Raw genomic sequence first — 19,675 nt, forward strand, 5'->3', positions numbered from 1 at the left:
GTTAAGTAAGCCTATTATTAATGAACTATTATATTTGAATACAGATATTATTTAAAAATTAAAGTCTAATTGACAAAGCATATTTAAATTTAACAAAAAGTCAATTAACAATATTACCAATTGGACTTTTAACTTTTTAATCAGACAAATAGAGACTAAATTCCTGAAATTAAAAGAAAGAGGGACTGAATTTCAAAAGTCCGAATATAGGAACTTAAGGATAAAATTAGTCCTAAACGCTGTGGCTAGAGAGTAATGCAACACAACAAAAGGGTCAAGTACTTAATAGGAAAAAATACCAAGCAATGGAAACTAGAAAAAAAAAAGAGGTACCAAAGGGAAGTAAGCAAATTTGACACACAATGACATGTAATTGTCCTACATATGAGATATGATCATTATTATCTATTTTAAACAGGGCCCTATGACTATTTTCAGCCCATGAAAGAAAAAAGAATAGCCAAAAATCCAAAATTCCCAACTTGTTTAAAATACATGTGAATATTATAATGAAAACAAAAGGCAAATAAAAGTAAATGGTGAAAAGTAATGAACTTGAGATCAGAGATTTCATCAAGCACATACCCTTTTACCTGTGGATAAGGATTCGATCGATGTGACTGGTTCGGCTGGCTGCTCAAAGGTTGAGCAAGATTGAAGGAAACATGCCTCAAGTATGCAGAGCTTAATCATCGAATTTGAGAAGGAGAACAGAGCAAACCTGATGCATCTGCTCCAATCACAGCGAGATCACAGATTGTACACAATTGACCCTCCTGGGTAGGCACGAAGCGAGTAGTACAGTAAGGGCAAGATACATCTTTCTGTCCTCGGTAAATCGGGACGTAAGTTGCCCCGCATGTCACAAAAGGGTTCCTGAAATCGTAGTTTAACTGAGATGCATCTGTCATATTCCTCTCTGAAGCCTGGAGTACTTGCCTCGCTGCCTTTGAATGGTTCTCATTAGGGTTTGTTTCTAGAAGACGCCTGGCGAAGTTAGCGGCTGTAGCCAGGTTTTTTGCCTTGAAACAGATGGTCATTGCGTTTCGCAGAGCAAGTCTGAGATGAGGCATTTGAAGGTTGCAATGGGTGAAGTAGGCAGCAAGCTCCTGCTGGCGTACCGGATTGTCTTTCAATTCTCTACGCTTAAGCTCCATCTGCAGACCAAGAACATACTCCTTGGCGATGATAATTAACTCTTTGACTTCATCAACTTCCCTCCTTGACTCCACAACAATCAATGGAATTGTATGAAGAATGTTGAGGAAAAGCCGAAGAGCCTCGGTAAATTTTCCATCTGTTGTGGCCTTGTACCCAGCCTTCAGCTTTTCGTCCAGCTGAGAAAAGTTGAATACGAGAGCGGGTGGACCCCTCACATTAGGACTACCAGACTCACTCCATCCCCTCTCAACTGCCAAGGACACCACTGGCGCAGATGAAAATGCACGAAGATAGCTATGGCTGCCAGTGTGAAGATCGAGAAACATGGATTTTAAAGGAGTAAAGTTTCTTATTCCAAGTTGCCTGCTCAGCAAACGCATGGCTGTATCAAAATTGCCAGCGGCCGCATGATCAGCAGCAAGTGACGATCTCTGACTCCAAATTTGACTCACAGGCATGCCAGGAGTTGGTGCCACGAAAACAGAAGAACGAGCATTAACCCTTGGTGTCTCTACCTCAGGAGGGAGTTCCAAGTCTTCAAGGTCCCATCCACCCTCTTCATTGTCTTCAGCCACTTCCCCATCCTCCAAAATTGCAGTAACATCTCCGTTCTGCAAGCCATCAGAATCGACCATATCAAGATCTTCACCCCAATCACCATCTGCACCCTCCTCTTCTTCATCCGCCGCACCCCTGCCAGTACTATCGAATCCACCTTCAAATATACCTTTCATTACTCTCAGCAGGGGCCAATCACCACCACAAACAATGGGTGCCGGAGGCATCAATAAGGAAGGTTCTTTCCCTTCCGGAAAAGAAGGGACATCATCTCCCAACTCAGCAGCTAACCTTTCTGCAACATCATGTAGCCCATGGACTGATGCTGTAACATAAGCAAGAGGCAAATGACCAGCATTCTCCAAGATCTTTACACGTTCTTGGATATCACCAAGATACAAGGCATTGTGAAACTGGCCCATAACATCGTTCTTGACTTCTGCAATCTTCAGCATCTTGGACAGCTTTTCCAGGTTACCATTTATGAGATAAAGAAAAGACAACCTCTCAAAGTTCTTTGTCCTCTGGTAGGCATATTCAACTATACCTGCATTGCCTTGGCGAAGGGCTTCCACACCCAACCTATACCAGTGATCCTTGTCATCAATCTCCTTAGCTGATGCAACAGCAATTTGAATGTTCCCACTCTCTATAGCCAAGTTAAACCGAGTTTTCTCATCTTTGACAAAATGGAGAGCCACTTCAGGGAACCCCTTCTGTTGTAGATAAGCAATCACGGCCTCACCACAAAGCTGGGAGTTTCTTATCATGCTCATAACATGATCATACCTCTTCCGAAGCAGAGACAGCTTAAAAATGTATTCTGTAGCATCAATGACCAGCGTCTTGTTCTTCCCATCACGGTCCAGGCAAAATATTTTGTTTCCAGAAACCTTAGTTAGGTATATTGGAACATCAAGAGTTCGTATTATTCCACTATCTCCATTGGGTAGGCAGTATTTTATATGGTTTAGAGTGGTATAAATAAAAACGCCATTTTCATCCCAGGCTCCACTCTTAACTCGTATTGTCTCATGAAAAGTGCACTGGTGCACAAGTTTCTTGCTAGTAATGATAATGGAATGCTTGCTGAGCAAAGCGACACTCTCCATGTCACTAGACCAAACAACATACTTCACAAAAGGCGTTTGTAGATCACCAAGAACAAGTCTCTGCTGGAGATCAAATACAACCACTCTATCATCTGATCTACACAATAAATTACCTGTTCCAGCATAGAAAATTGCATCTGTAGGCACAGGAAGACCACTTTTTCTAACAACCTCATTTTTAAGATTCTTGATTAAGACTTGGTTGTTGCTTTTGTCAAGTACAGCAAAACGGTTCCGAGCCACAAATATAGCAGAACTACCAGGACCTCTCTTTGCCTCCTGCAAGTCACTCCTACCAATGCTGTCTTTTGGTATCTGATACAACTCATAAGTTCCTCCATCAACATCTGAGCAGATAAGGACGGCATTTTCTGTGGGACTATAAGAAAGAGTCCTTGGACATTGATTCAGGGTTGTGGAACCGGCCCGCCGGATAGGAACTATTTGTGTCTCTTTTTGTGTTGAAAAGTCATAATACCTTAAAAATCGATCCTTGGCATAAAACAGAGAATCCCCACTGACTGCAAAAGCAGGCCGTTCTCTCTCTAGCTTAAATACAATCATGCCACTGTCATGTCCAGCTGCCAAAAGATTAATCTCAGGATGGGCTGCAAGAATCCAGAACCTGTCATGTTCTCGACGGAAAGTTTGAAGTCCAGTTCGCTTTGTTGCATCCCACACTCGAATACTTTTATCCTCGGAATTGGATACAATGATGTCTTGTTTGGCATGGAACATGACACATGACACATTATTCATGTGTCCTCTCAAGGTATCCACTTCCCAAGCCTTGGTATCTGAAAAAACCCAAACAATTTACTCAATCCCACAACAATTCAAGAGTCTAAATTCCCTGCTGCAAAAAAAATTATCCACCTACTTTTAGCAGTTTGTATATACACAGCCAAGATCATAAAATAAAATGGAGTTGCGGTGGCAGGCTAAACTACCAGGGGTCACCATATCCAACTTACAGGAGGGGAAAGAAAGAGGAAAGTTCCTATAAAATTTTTAGTTATGAATAAAAATTACTTGCAAAAACTTTAATCAGTATATCTACCAAATGCAACATATAACGGAAGTGATAGAGTTCCTGTATTTACCATTCATACGCCACAATTTCACTTGGCGGTCATCAGCACCAGAGACTATCAAAGGTAAAGTCGGATGAAATGCAGCCCAATTTACTCCTCGGTCATGTCCTTCCAACACATACTTGACAACTGCATCAACACCACCAAAAAGATCTGTGTTCATCTGACTCAACCGTAAGATGTCATCTGCTGGGGAGGCACCCTTCTTTTTCAAGGAACTAACATCCCAAACTCGAACTGTCTGGTCAAGGGAGGCCGACACAACCAGGTCTTCTTTAGGATGGAATGAGGCGCACATAACATAGTGATTATGACCAGTCAACACAGAGATGCAAGTTCGAGACTGCCAGTTCCATATGCGAATGGTTTGATCATCACTGGCACTCACAATCCATGGATGTTCATGATGAAATTGCACAGTACGAATATAATCAAGATGTCCAAGAAGGGTAAAAAGACATCTATGCAACTTGTAGTTCCAGACCTTTATCTTGTAGTCATCCCCTGAAAAAATAAAAATATTAATATCATTTAAATTGCACAAGTACCTTTTGCACTGTAACAGAAAATCATAGCACAAATGGAAACTTTTGAGCTAATATCAAATTCAGACTTCCGTTGACCATGTTTAACAATTCTAGGAAATTTCAAATCATAAAACCTTATTAAATCAATTTGCGATTCCTTAATTCCAATGATATAATCACTAATAGGAGAGAAATGCAAATCTCAATGAAATTGTAAATAAAACTGTTATGAAATTTTAAACATTCCGATCTATATGACATACAAATTCTAGATATGCTCAATTATTTAACACCATTTTCCACTTATCTGTATTCAAGCATTATATTTAGGAATTTTCATCTTGAACCTTTATTTTATAGTAATTTACCCTAAAAAGGGCATCAAACAACACAAATTCAAAATTCTCCATTCAACAAACCATTGGCTTTATTACAAAGATTGCGACCTCCATATACAGTATATCCAAGGTTGTATTAATGGTTGGGCAGTTAGAGACTTCAGTCTTCCAGCTAGAATGACCAATAAGTTCAACCAGCTGTGCACTGCATTCGTGTGGAAAGGCAAGGAATGGAGTAACAAGGAAGGTGCGATGGGACATAGTTGCTATCCTAAAGGGAAGGTAGTTATGGGCTGAGAATTTTTAGGACTTGACTAGCTGCTTCTATCTTAAGGCACATCTGGTCTTATCTTTAGTTGCTATCCTAAAGGGAAGGTAGTTATGGGCTGAGAATTTTGAGGACTTGACTAGCTGCTTCTATCTTAAGGCACATCTGGTCTTATCTTTTGGAGGTCAGGCTCTCTTCAAGTGACATGGTTGTAAGACTACAACCACAAAAACAATAGTTTTTGGCAGATCTCGATACCAAATTCTTACATTCAGCATTGGACAATGCTCTTTCATTGAAGGTATAGTGCCAAGGCTTCAATTTCTACTGGTCTTGACTCAGGTATCTATACAAGAAGGTGAATGTCTAAACGGAAGTCCAAATACATGAAATCTCTATAGTAAATCAAAATCCAGCAACATCATACGCATCGGATTTCTCAAACGCCATACAGTTACATGAATAAAAAATAGCTCCAGAAACTAAAATAATTCAAGCTAATTAATAAGAAAAATCCACAATTTCACATTCAAATCCATAGATCATTAAAATAACCAACGAGATTTACGAAGCAGAGATAAAATTGAGGCGGTAAGGAAAAGAAATCCAAACCTCCAGAGACAAACAAAGGCTGAGACATGTGAAAATGAACGCCACGAACAGGGCCATCGTGTTCGTCAAATCGATCAATCAAAGTCCCCATTCGATAGTCCCATAACTGGATAACGCCGCTGTGGAGACTAGCTAAGATCCATGGCCTCTTAGTATGGAAACTTAGTCCCTTCACTCTATTGCTCTTCGTCTCAAACTTTGTCAACATTTTTTATCTTTATCTCCAACGTTTAATACGCTGCAAAATCAAATCAAATTCAATGTCTACGTTAAGTAAATGCGCAACCAGACGGGGAGAATCCGGTTTTAAAATTAAACAAAAAAAGAGAGAAGAATTTACCTCAGATCTGATCCAGCATTTAAAATTAAGAACAAAAATGAGAAGAAATTGAATTTGGGTTTAAATGAAAGGAAAACAGAGAGTTTTTGATCCTCTCTTTAAGAAATTTTGATTTTAAGATCTGAGCCTGGAAATCTAGGAATTTTATTATTTTTGTACAGCCTATCTTAAAGCCCCTTACGACGACGTTTCCGTTACGGTAAATAAGAAATGTTTTAGTTAAGGATGGCGATTGATAGCACATCACATATTAATGAATAAAATTGTAATTATTATGTTAGTAATTAATTAGAATGAATTTTAATATTTTAGACATGTTTAGATAATTATTAAGGGTGAGCAAAATTTAATTTGTCACCAAAAATGTTATGTCTATGTTGTTTAGATCAAATAATAAATCGTGGAGCAATTTAAATAAAAAAAATTTTACCAAAATTCAACCATCATGTTCCATTTGTGATGACTAAAATCACATCTTATTATCACTCTACTTGAGCCCATAACGATAAACTATTTGGCCATTTGCCATTATCCTCCCTCATATAAGATTTCAACACATGACACCTCAAAATCAGGATTAAAGATATATAAAGCTAAAGAATACAGACGATACAATCTCTCACTCTCTCCTCTCCTCAACCACCTTAAATGGCGACTCTCTGTTTTGTAACAAATAAGGTGAACCGTGCTTCCTCATTGTTATCTTCATATCGTTCAATTAACCCATCAACAATAAAAATTATTTTTTTTTAATTTTACTTTAATCGAATTGAGTTATTCAATTTTGAATCAACTAAAACAAGTAATTTAAATTTCTAAGTTTAAGTTGAGTTGAATTTTACAACTCAAATAAACAAATTGATATAAATACCCTTTAGGTCATTGCCATTTTAAAAAACGAGCAAATAGGTCCCTCTAATACAAAATTTCAAAATAATTTTCAAAATTTTAAAATATTTATTAACTTTGTTCGAATTTTTATAAAAAAAATTCATTAAAAAAAGTGATATAACTCTTTCTTAAAAATTAATGGTTAAATTCGAACCTTTTAAAAAATTAAGGGTAAAATTGAACTAAATGCATGAAATTATATGCTCGAATAGTAGTAGAGTAATGTATGACAAATAAATTGTATCTAAAATAAAACCTCATGGTGGGGATTATGTTGAGCCTCCAATCACTTGTGTGTGGTGTCTTTGATGGTTTATTTTTTTCGAGTTAGTGAAGATTTACATTCTCAAGTCATTAGTTTTCTATTTTATTTACATTTGATTCGAAAAGTTTTTTTTCCCGATGGTTTGATCTTTGATTAGGTGGTTATATAATTACTTTCAACGATAGTACGCGACAACTTAAGTATCAAATTAAATATTAAAACTAAAATTAAGTACTTAATTGAAAAAAAAATTATTTATTAAATTTAAAAACTTAAGTACCGAAGTGAATATTGAAAAAAAAATTTAATTACTAACCTTAACATTAAATTCTACCCTCACTCCCTATATTTTTCGATTTCTTAAATTTATTGTGTTTTTCTTATAATTTTTAAAAATTAATCTCATTGCTTGCCGAAATTTAAAATTAAAGTTCAAATAATAACATTATTATTTTTCTTTTGGCTGGGATGGGGAATGGGTTGTCAACAACTTGAATCTTGAATCTAGCGTCAACGAGGATCTAAAATCATCTCAATTTTTTTACCATTACACTAATGATTCAGTGGACAATAATACAATTAATTGAATTTCATTTAATTTGAACATTTTAATAATTAGATTTTAATTTTTAAATAAAACCTTTTAATATAAAAACATAAATGTTTAAATTTAATGAAAATTTCGTATTATCATTTCAACTTTATTTCTTAATTTAAAAAGTAAAATAATTACATTATTTGAATAAAAACAAATGCATTAAAATTTAAATGTTAGAATAGTGAGAATTTTTAACTTCATTAGCCACATCAATTTACATTATTTAAAAAAAATTTAAAAATAAATAATATATGCTGTAAATTCTCAATCCTCCTTATGAAATTAATAATTTCCACCATTAATATACTAAATAACCATACTTTTCAAAATAAAAATGTATAAAGAAAATAGAAAAAAATTAATATCATAATTTATTATTATATCAATTAAAATTATGTTTAATGGACGAAAAACATTAATTTTATGTGATTAATTATCTTTAATTATTCACTATCAAAATTGATAAATTATTAAAAATTTTAAATCTATTAAAAATAATATTTTCAATGATTTAATTTTTACACATGTTTTACAATCTAAAATAAAAACAATTCAATAAATTTTTTTTGTGTTGAAAATGATAGATAAATAAAAATTATTATCTCTTAATGAAAAATATTTTCAATTACTTTAATTTAATTTTATTTATTTTAATATTATATATTTTTTAAAAATTTTAGATTTAAAATTTAATTTTAACTTAAAATAAAGTGAAATGTGTAAAAATTAAAAATATAATATAAATATATTTATCAAAAAATCTAATTATATTTTTTATAATTATCAAGCAAATTTTATAACTTCAATTTAATACTTACACTCAAAAAGTGCCCTTTTACCGCACAAAAACGGCACCGTAAGATAGGTTGAAGAAACAATAATAAAATTCCAAGATTTCTAGGCTCAGATCTTAAATAAAAATTTCATAAAGAGAGGATCCAAAACTCTCTGTTTTCTTTTCATTTAAACCCAAATTCAATTTCTTCTCATTTCTTGTTCTTAATTTTAGATGCTGTATCAGATCTGAGGTAAATTCTTCTCATTTTCTTCGTTCAATTTTCAAATCGGATTCTGGCCGTTTGGTTACGCATATACTTACGTTGAATTTGATTTGATATTGCAGAGAATTAGAAGTTGGAGAGAAAGGAACAAAAATGTTGACGAAGTTTGAGACGAAGAGTAATAGAGTGAAGGGACTAAGTTTCCACACCAAGAGGCCGTGGATCTTAGCTAGTCTTCACAGTGGCGTTATTCAGTTATGGGACTATCGAATGGGGACTTTGATTGATCGATTTGACGAACACGATGGCCCTGTTCGTGGTGTCCATTTTCACATGTCTCAACCTTTGTTTGTCTCTGGAGGTTCGGATTTCGTTTCCTTTTCGCCTCAATTTTATTTCTTAATGAATCTCGTTAATTATTTTAGTGATCTATGGATTTGAATGTGAAATTGTGGAATTTGCTTATTAATTAGTTTGAATTAGTTTAGTTTCTGGAGCTATTTTTTATTCATGTAACTATGGCATTTGAGAAATCCAATGCGTATGATGTTGCTGGATCTAGATTTATTATAGAGATTTCATGTATTTGGACTTTCGTTTAGATCTTCACCTTCTTGATATGGATAGCTGACTCAAGGCCAGTAGAAATTCAAGGCCGTAGAAATTCAAGGCCTGGTGACTATACCTTCAATGCAAGAACATTGTCCAATGCTGAATGTAAGAATTTGGGATCGAGATCTGCCTAAAACTATTGTTTCTAAGGTTGTAAACTTACAACCATGTCACTCGGAGAGAGCCTGAGCTGCTGGCCTGCAAAAGATAAGGCCAGATGTGCCTTAAGATAGAAGCACCTAGTCAAGTCCTCAAAATTTTCTGCCCAAAACTACCTTCCCTTTAGGATAGTAACTATGTCCCATCCCACCCTGCCTTCCTTCGTGCTATTTTATTTGCATTTCCACATGAATGCAATGTGAAGCCGGTTGAACTTATTGTCCATTCTAGCTGGAAGACCGAAGTCTTGAACTGCCCAACAGTTACAACCTTTCATATACCATATAAGAGGGTCACAATCTTTGTAATAAAACCAGTTGAATGGATAAATTTGAATTTGTTTAGTTTAATGCTTTTTTAGGGTAAATTGTTCTAGATGAAGATTCCTAAATATAAAGCTTTAATACAAGTGAGTGGAAAATGGAGTTAAATATTTGAGCATATTTAGAATTTGTAATAGACTGGAATTTATAAATTTTTTTAACAGTTTATTTACCATTTTATTGGGATTTGCATTTCACTCCTATTAGTGATTATATCATTAGAATTAATGAATAAAAAATTGATTTAATAAGGTTTATGATTTGAAATTTCCTAGACTTGTTCAACATAGGCAATAGAGGTCTGAATTTGAGATTAGCTTAAAAATCTCCATTTGTGCTATGATTTTCTGTTACAGAGCATAAGGTACTTGTGCAATCCGAATGACATTAAACTTTTTTATTTTTTCAGGGGATGACTACAAGATAAAGGTCTGGAACTACAAGTTGCATAGATGTCTTTTTACCCTTCTTGGACATCTTGATTATATTCGTACTGTGCAATTTCATCATGAACATCCATGGATTGTGAGTGCCAGTGATGATCAAACCATTCGCATATGGAACTGGCAGTCTCGAACTTGCATCTCTGTGTTGACTGGTCATAATCACTATGTTATGTGCGCCTCATTCCATCCTAAAGAAGACCTGGTTGTGTCGGCCTCCCTTGACCAGACAGTTCGAGTTTGGGATGTTAGTTCCTTGAAAAAGAAGGGTGCCTCCCCAGCAGATGACATCTTACGGTTGAGTCAGATGAACACAGATCTTTTTGGTGGTGTTGATGCAGTTGTCAAGTATGTGTTGGAAGGACATGACCGAGGAGTAAATTGGGCTGCATTTCATCCGACTTTACCTTTGATAGTCTCTGGTGCTGATGACCGCCAAGTGAAATTGTGGCGTATGAATGGTAAATACAGGAACTCTATCACTTCCGTTATATGTTGCATTTGGTAGATATACTGATTAAAGTTTTTGCAAGTAATTTTTATTCATAACTAAAAATTTTATAGGAACTTTCCTCTTTCTTTCCCCTCCTGTAAGTTGGATATGGTGACCCCTGGTAGTTTAGCCTGCCACCGCAACTCCATTTTATTTTATGATCTTGGCTGTGTATATACAAACTGCTAAAAGTAGGTGGATAATTTTTTTTGCAGCAGGGAATTTAGACTCTTGAATTGTTGTGGGATTGAGTAAATTGTTTGGGTTTTTTCAGATACCAAGGCTTGGGAAGTGGATACCTTGAGAGGACACATGAATAATGTGTCATGTGTCATGTTCCATGCCAAGCAAGACATCATTGTATCCAATTCCGAGGATAAAAGTATTCGAGTGTGGGATGCAACAAAGCGAACTGGACTTCAAACTTTCCGTCGAGAACATGACAGGTTCTGGATTCTTGCAGCCCATCCTGAGATTAATCTTTTGGCAGCTGGACATGACAGTGGCATGATTGTATTTAAGCTAGAGAGAGAACGGCCTGCTTTTGCAGTCAGTGGGGATTCTCTGTTTTATGCCAAGGATCGATTCTTAAGGTGTTATGACTTTTCAACACAAAAAGAGACACAAATAGTTCCTATCCGGCGGCCCGGCTCCACAACCCTGAATCAATGTCCAAGTACTCTTTCTTATAGTCCCACAGAAAATGCCGTTCTTATCTGCTCAGATGTTGATGGAGGAACTTATGAGTTGTATCAGATACCAAAAGACAGCATTGGTAGGAATGACTTGCAGGAGGCAAAGAGAGGTCCTGGTAGTTCTGCTATATTTGTGGCTCGGAACCGTTTTGCTGTACTCGACAAAAGCAACAACCAAGTCTTAATCAAGAATCTTAAAAATGAGGTTGTTAAAAAAAGTGGTCTTCCGGTGCCTACAGATGCAATTTTCTATGCTGGAACAGGTAATTTATTGTGTAGATCAGATGATAGAGTGGTTGTATTTGATCTCCAGCAGAGACTTGTTCTTGGTGATCTACAAACGCCTTTTGTGAAGTATGTTGTTTGGTCTAGTGACATGGAGAGTGTCGCTTTGCTCAGCAAGCATTCCATTATCATTACTAGCAAGAAACTTGTGCACCAGTGCACTTTTCATGAGACGATACGAGTTAAGAGTGGAGCCTGGGATGAAAATGGCGTTTTTATTTACACCACTCTAAACCATATAAAATACTGCCTACCCAATGGAGATAGTGGAATAATTCGAACACTTGATGTTCCAATATACCTAACTAAGGTTTCTGGAAACAAAATATTTTGCCTGGACCGTGATGGGAAGAACAAGACGCTGGTCATTGATGCTACAGAATACATTTTCAAGCTGTCTCTGCTTCGTAAGAGGTATGATCATGTTATGAGCATGATAAGAAACTCCCAGCTTTGTGGTGAGGCCGTGATTGCTTATCTACAACAGAAGGGGTTCCCTGAAGTGGCCCTCCATTTTGTCAAAGATGAGAAAACTCGGTTTAACTTGGCTATAGAGAGTGGGAACATTCAAATTGCTGTTGCATCTGCTAAGGAGATTGATGACAAGGATCATTGGTATAGGTTGGGTGTGGAAGCCCTTCGCCAAGGCAATGCAGGTATAGTTGAATATGCCTACCAGAGGACAAAGAACTTTGAGAGGTTGTCGTTTCTTTATCTCATAAATGGTAACCTGGAAAAGCTGTCCAAGATGCTGAAGATTGCAGAAGTCAAGAACGATATTATGGGCCAGTTTCACAATGCTTTGTATCTTGGTGATATTCAAGAACGTGTAAAGATCTTGGAGAATGCTGGTCATTTGCCTCTTGCTTATGTTACAGCATCAGTCCATGGGCTAGACGATGTTGCGGAGAGGTTAGCTGCTGAGTTGGGAGATGATGTCCCTTCTTTGCCGGAAGGGAAAAAACCTTCCTTATTGATGCCTCCGGCACCCGTTATTTGTGGTGGTGATTGGCCCCTGTTGAGAGTAATGAAAGGTATATTTGAAGGTGGATTCGATAGTACTGGCAGGGGTGCAGTGGATGAAGAGGAGGAGGGTGCAGATGGTGATTGGGGTGAAGATCTTGATATGGTCGATGCTGATGGCTTGCAGAACGGAGATGTTACTACAATTTTGGAGGATGGGGAAGTGGCTGAAGACAATGAAGAGGGTGGGTGGGACCTTGAAGACTTGGAACTCCCTCCTGAGGTAGAGACACCAAGGGTTAATGCTCGTTCTTCTGTTTTCGTGGCACCAACTCCTGGTATGCCTGTGAGTCAAATTTGGAGTCAGAGATCGTCACTTGCTGCTGATCATGCGGCTGCTGGCAATTTTGATACAGCCATGCGTTTGCTGAGCAGGCAACTTGGAATAAGAAACATTGCTCCTTTAAAATCCATGTTTCTCGATCTTCACACTGGCAGCCATAGCTATCTTCGTGCATTTTCATCTGCGCCAGTAGTGTCCTTGGCAGTTGAGAGGGGATGGAGTGAGTCTGCTAGCCCTAATGTGAGGGGTCCACCCTCTCTCGTATTCAACTTTTCTCAGCTGGACGAAAAGCTGAAGGCTGGGTACAAGGCCACAACAGATGGAAAGTTTACTGAGGCTCTTCGGCTTTTCCTCAGCATTCTTCATACAATTCCATTGATTGTTGTGGAGTCAAGGAGGGAAGTTGATGAAGTCAAAGAGTTAATTATCATCGCCAAGGAGTATGTTCTTGGTCTGCAGATGGAGCTTAAGCGTAGAGAATTGAAAGACAATCCGGTACGCCAGCAGGAGCTTGCTGCCTACTTCACCCATTGCAACCTTCAAATGCCTCATCTCAGACTTGCTCTGCGAAACGCAATGACCATCTGTTGCAAGGCAAAAAACCTGGCTACAGCTGCTAACTTTGCCAGGCGTCTTCTAGAAACAAACCCTAACGAGAACCATTCAAAGGCAGCGAGGCAAGTACTCCAAGTTTCAGAGAGGAATATGACAGATGCATCTGAGTTAAACTATGATTTCAGGAACCCTTTTGTGACATGCGGGGCAACTTACGTCCCGATTTACCGAGGACAGAAAGATTTATCTTGCCCTTACTGTACTACTCGCTTCGTGCCTACCCAGGAGGGTCAATTGTGTACAATCTGTGATCTCGCAGTCATCGGAGCAGACGCATCAGGTTTGCTCTGTTCTCCTTCTCAAATTCGATAATTTTGAACTACATAATCGAGGCTTGTTTCTTTAATCTTGCTCAACCTTTGAGCAACTGCCGTACCAGTCACGTCGGTAGTCAGAGGGCCCTTGTTTAAAATAGATAATGTTCATATCTCATATATAGGACAATTACATGTTAATGTGTGTCAAATTTGCTCACTTCTCTTTGATACCTTTTTTTTTTCTTTTTTTCAAGGTTCCCATTGCTTGGTATTTTTTTCCTATTGAAGTACCTGAACCTTTTGTTGTGTTGCATTGCACTCTACCCACAACATTTAGGACTAATTATGTCCTTAGTGCCTGTACTTTTTGGACTTTTGAATCAGTTTCTCTATTTTTAATTTCAGGAATTTTGTCCATTTATTTGTTTGTGTGATTTAAAAATTAAAATCCAATTGGTAATATTCTTGTTTTTCCCTTTGCAGTATCATTTGAACTTTAATTTTTAAACCATGTCCATATTCAAATTAAACGGAAGTTCATTAATAATATTATCAATTGGATTTTAATTTTGAATTCAAACAAGTAGAGAGACTAAATTTTTGGAAATAAAAACGGAGAAATTAAATTAGTTCATTTATTTAAATATGACTATTATTTTAAATTGGTCCTCAAATTTTAGAACACTCTAATTACATTCTTAAAATATTGATTTTATATCAGATCTTATGTGATATGATTTAAAATGAAAAGTTAAAAAAAATATTATAATGATAGATGTTGGAAAAATTTGTTTTGAAGTTTCCAAAGTTTTTGATAGGATTATTAATGAATTTCTGTTTAATTTATAAAGAGTCATTTTAACCTTTTAATTTTTCTATTGTGATTTGACCAAGGCCAATGGAATTTTATGTTTGCAATCTTGTTCAAAGCTTAAATTTATTCCTTTCTAGTATTACTATTTAAAAATATTTGTAAAATTAAGTTTGGATAAAAAATTTGAGTTAAGTTGATTAATACTCAAAAGTTCATTTAACTTAAATGGTTTAAATATTCCAAAGTTCCTTGTATTTTTATAAAATTTAAAATTTAATCTTTATATTTTAATTTGAAACATTGGGCTCTATCATATTTAAGTCAACTTAAATAAATAAATAAATACACACATAACTTTAAATAAATAAACAAGCAAAAAATTAAAAATTTTAATGAATTTGAATAAAACACAAACAAATTTAAAAGTAAATAAACGAATATGAACATAAATTTATTCGTTCAAATTCAGTCTATTTATAACCTTAACGATAAAACAAGCCACATCCAGCTCAGTTTCTAATTTCTTGAACAAATGATTACATCAATTAAATTAGATTAAGATTTTACAGTTACAATTTGCTGTTGAAAATTTAAAAATATAAAATCTGTAACAGCAGCCTCTTAGAGGCATTAATGAAAAGAATCATATAAGCAGCCAATATTAAAGCACAGGCTGAGATTGCAGTGATTCAATGTCTTTGCAAATGGTATACTAAGCAACTTTTAGCATCTCGGGTTTATAATCGTTCGATTCTTCAGAATAAAGCATGCCGGTAGGTGAAAGGAGGCGTTGTAGACAAAGAAAAAACCGAGCCTGGAAAACAAAAATAAAAGGAAGTCAGTGCTCGAGTCGGTTTGAGTACCGTACCATATCCATCATCGAGAGCCGAGTATATTGGTTTTTACCCATTGAAATCCTACGAGGGCATACCAGCAGCCCGGCAAACCGAATCCACCACTGCTCACCAGCTGACACCGAGAGAAACATTAGAATTTCCGAGTATGTGGAACTGAGTGTACGGAGATAGATCCTTACCAGTAGTACAATAGCACCCAACGTGAAGCATCCACTCATCATTAAGCTAACGAATTTAAGATCATGCCCTGCCTGCAATGGACGCGAGAGAGAACATAGTCGGCACTGAAGTTATATCGTGAAGTTTGAGCCAAGTCATTTTGTCGAATAAAACCGGGTTTAAGATACATACCAACAATGTTCCTTCAAGGGCGAGAGCAGCTGGTGTCACGGCTAGTGAGATAAAGTACGGTGCCAACACTTTGTGCATCTGCAATTAAAAGCATTCATTGTCTTTAACAAAAAGTCGGAATTGCAGGGGACGTAATCTCCTCCTCATGTCCGGGTAACTGAGATAGAGACGGAGCAATTCCTCTCGGGATCCATAGGACAACTTATACACGATGATGACTTGTATAACAAGGAATATAAACTCAAAAAATGCAAAGACTAACCTCGTCTATGACCTTCTGGTCGGGTGTGAAGATATTGGGAAATAACCAAGGAACTGCTGTTCCGACTATACCCAATATCAGTCCAAGGATAGCTCCGATGATGATAAGTGACTTTAGCAGCATTCGAGCCTGATGAACAATACGAACTTGGTTAATATCGAGTGAACAAAAGTTTATGCAATTCTTCGATAATCACCAACAACAGATATGAATACTTCCATAAACAAAAACCGGAATTGATACCTTTGACAAATTTCTATTGATTCCATATAGCAATTCTGGCATAAACGACTGTGCGGTTTGGGATAGAGGCTCGCCCCATACGGTCCACATCCAATAGGTTTGGATCATGACCTAGAGTGAAGCACGGACTCATAACGTTAAGACTGATAAGTTTTAACATTGGAGAGAAAGAAAGAGAGTTCGATAACCTGATGAGCAGCCACCGTGTACGTGCCCATATTCGTCGCAAAATAGATGATGAGTGCATAGAAAGCAACCTAAAACAATGGAAAGGTCTTCAGATGAACAGCGGGGCGACAAGTCCGAAATCATCAAGTCATCGAAACAAAATAATGTAAAATGCATCTCACCTTTGCCATCATCGTTATGAAAACCGGGGCAGAGATTGCGAAAATCGTCCTAAGGTCATCGAGGGACGGAACCGAGATTGCAAATGCATTAAATCCTTTCTTGTTTAAAGAATCAATCATCATGTAACCAGCAACAACCTGGGAAGTTGACTTGGTTAGCAAGCAACAAGATTCGAGTAACCAGAAATTCGAAAGGAGAATATTGAGATACTATGGAGATGATTAAATTACGAAAGATAAAAGTAAAAAGACCTCTTCAGTCCCTTTCAATTTCGAAATGGAGCAATTAGTCCCTCTAAATAAATCAGAGCAATCGTTGTCAATAAGCAACTAAGGACAATTAATCATTACATTAATGTTTTCTGTCAATTGTACATGATTAATATAATAACAAATTTGATCCTAATACAATAAATTCATCCTGCAACATTTATGTAAATGTTGTGGCTAAATTTGTTGAATTTTTTAGAATAAGGCCAAAATGACAACATATAAACATATTGAAGGCTACATTTGTTATTATACCAATCAAAATTATATACAATCCAATCAAAATTATATACAATTGATGGACCACATTAAAGCCGTGATTAATTGTCATTAGTTGCTTACTTTTCGAAATTGATAAGGATTAAATTGCTCCGATTTTTTTGAGAGAGACTAATTTGCTCGATTTTAAAATAGAAAGGAATTGGAGAGATCTTTTTACCGAAGATAAATGCGGAAATGTTGGATGACTATACTTGTGACACCATTGTTGCCCAAGCAGCACCAGCTATGCCATAGCCTAAGAAGCTGCAAAGTACTATATCTCCAACTCCATTTATAGCACTAGCAATACCTAAGGCCTTCAAAGGTCCCCAAGAATCTTTCATGCCGAGACTGTGTGACGAAAAACCGAGAAAACCGACCATAAAACATACATATAAAAATCCGAACACAAGTAAAGATGCCGTCGTAGAAACTTCATTCGAGGCCAAACGGCATAACACGATTGCAAATTAACCTACCTTGCACTTTGAGCAACCCAGCCGACAATAACCGCCGGCCATGCCAAGCCACGAATCTATAATCGGAAAACGTTTAGATGCCGTTAAGGATAAAGGAAATACGATAAGCATTAAGCAACGGAGCGGATGATACCGTAAACTGTTTCAAACGATTAACAAGAAGAAACGAAACAGAACGTTAAGTTATAGAACCGAACCTGAACGTATGTGTTTGCTGCCGGTACGATATGTACATTATTCGGCCCCGTAAATGCTGGAAAACAAAAGCATGAGAAATTAAACAGCCTATTTGGAATTCATTGAAGATCATTGTTAGCAAATGCGAAACGAAGCAGGCTGAGACTGAATACCGAAAAATGGCTAAACTGGAACATCGAAACACGTAGGAGAAAACAAGCATAAGGCATGAGGTTATGTTGATTACCTGTTAGTGCCCATGAACCAAAAAATTTTGTGAAGAAAAGCATTAATAACCCACCAGCCAAACCAACAAAAAGTAAGACAGATATTTGGTGCTGCACTTCTTTTTTATCCTGCAATATGGTGTCTAGTTCAGTGCAATATATATATGTATATATATCTCTAAGCTAAATCAATTGCATAAATGACAAAATCAACATAAGAACTATAGTAGATAAAAAAAAACACTCCATTTAATGAATTCAGATCTCTGAAATATGGTAAGAAGACCTCTTTGTTTTCTCTTAAATTCGATATTGAATAAATTGGTTGCTCTCAAATTTGTTAAATTTGGATCGAATTGACATAATGTGTAAATGTTAGAACTAATTTTGTTAAACCATGACCAAATTGATAGAATAAGTAAAAATTTGAGAGCTAAATTTATCATTATACTAATAAAAAATGTGTATATTGAAAAAAAAAATCAATGATTAATTGTTTAGTTGTTTCATTTTTGAAATCGATTTTTAGAGAGATTAATTTATTTATTATTAAAATTGTGATATAGCTGCAAATAGTTTAGTCATATATACATACGTGCATACATATCATCCGTTGAAAACACTGACCTCTCTAGCAAGGGAAGTGGCAACCATATTGGAAGTAGCAACAGAAAGGAACATAAAAACATAGCTCATATAATCACAAAGAACTGTTCCAGGCCCTGTAAAAAAAAACCAATTCAGACCCAGCTAATTTAATAGAAAAGAGTCAACGAATACCCAAAATCAAGTCTTCTTGTTTTTTACCTAAAGCAGCAAGCTCAATGGAGCTTCCTTGACCAATAACTGCAGTATCAATTAAACTCATCAATGGTCCACAAATCCAAAGACCAGTTGCAGGTCCCGTAAACATCATTATCTCCTTAATTTGACTCCATAAACTCTGGGTTCCCAACATTTTATCATCTTCCCGTTCATTTACTCGGTCGCACAACGAAAACCCACCATTTTGTGCTGTGATTTCAGTGTCGAAATGGGATAGTTCTTGGCTAGAAACAATACAGTTCTTGATAAAACGATGGTCTTTAGAAAGGAACCGAGAGAAACCGAGGTGTGGCAATGGTGGCTTAGTTGAAAACGTTGAAGAGTGGTAAAAAGATAATGATTTAAGGTTTGGGTTTCTCAATGGAGGATAAAAGAGAGGTGTAGCTTGCATATTTTCTCAGCAAAAATGGAATTTTCTTTGTTCTTTTACAGTTATGAACTTGCCGGCGTTTGGGACAAAGAATGAACAGTGGAAAGGTTTTTTGTGTGTGTTGTGTTTCTGGTCTGGTGTTGTTGGCTGCCTTTAATTTCCTTTTTTATTGCAGTGTGCCCCAATGAAGATCCCTCCAATTTTTGGAAAATCTTGTTTTCAGCCAATGGTATCGT

General features: G+C 36.4%; 3 protein-coding genes across 4 annotated transcripts; 1 reads left to right on the top strand and 2 right to left on the bottom strand.

Annotated features, from left to right (window-relative positions):
- Positions 1-330: 330 nt before the first annotated feature.
- Positions 331-6,231, bottom strand: LOC107927926 (coatomer subunit alpha-1). The gene is made up of 4 exons (XM_041102818.1): positions 6,011-6,231; positions 5,671-5,908; positions 3,935-4,429; positions 331-3,628 (listed from the first exon to the last, which is right to left on the bottom strand). Exons 2-4 carry the CDS (start codon positions 5,876-5,878, stop codon positions 690-692), a joined length of 3,642 nt encoding a protein of 1,213 aa, XP_040958752.1. The 5' UTR covers positions 5,879-5,908; positions 6,011-6,231; the 3' UTR covers positions 331-689.
- A 2,405-nt stretch (positions 6,232-8,636) lies between these two features.
- LOC107927925 (coatomer subunit alpha-1) lies at positions 8,637-14,415 on the top strand. 2 transcript variants are annotated; one of them, XM_016859048.2, is made up of 5 exons: positions 8,637-8,792; positions 8,888-9,126; positions 10,269-10,763; positions 11,070-13,976; positions 14,208-14,415. In XM_016859048.2, the coding sequence occupies exons 2-5, from the start codon at positions 8,919-8,921 to the stop codon at positions 14,237-14,239; spliced, it is 3,642 nt and encodes a 1,213-aa protein (XP_016714537.2). In that variant the 5' UTR covers positions 8,637-8,792; positions 8,888-8,918; the 3' UTR covers positions 14,240-14,415. The 2 variants fall into 2 exon arrangements, with proteins under 2 accessions (XP_016714537.2, XP_016714536.2); XM_016859047.2 differs by having other exon boundaries at positions 11,070-14,415.
- An 841-nt stretch (positions 14,416-15,256) lies between these two features.
- LOC107927840 (protein DETOXIFICATION 46, chloroplastic) lies at positions 15,257-19,592 on the bottom strand. Its single transcript, XM_016858966.2, has 14 exons — positions 19,052-19,592; positions 18,872-18,966; positions 18,265-18,373; positions 18,038-18,093; positions 17,841-17,896; positions 17,574-17,712; positions 16,831-16,968; positions 16,669-16,737; positions 16,481-16,591; positions 16,238-16,366; positions 15,976-16,053; positions 15,804-15,875; positions 15,674-15,736; positions 15,257-15,581 (listed from the first exon to the last, which is right to left on the bottom strand). The coding sequence occupies exons 1-14, from the start codon at positions 19,458-19,460 to the stop codon at positions 15,480-15,482; spliced, it is 1,626 nt and encodes a 541-aa protein (XP_016714455.1). The 5' UTR covers positions 19,461-19,592; the 3' UTR covers positions 15,257-15,479.
- Between the last annotated feature and the right edge of the window lie 83 nt (positions 19,593-19,675).

Source organism: Gossypium hirsutum, chromosome A03, assembly GCF_007990345.1.
Source record: "Gossypium hirsutum isolate 1008001.06 chromosome A03, Gossypium_hirsutum_v2.1, whole genome shotgun sequence".
NCBI lineage: Eukaryota > Viridiplantae > Streptophyta > Magnoliopsida > Malvales > Malvaceae > Gossypium > Gossypium hirsutum.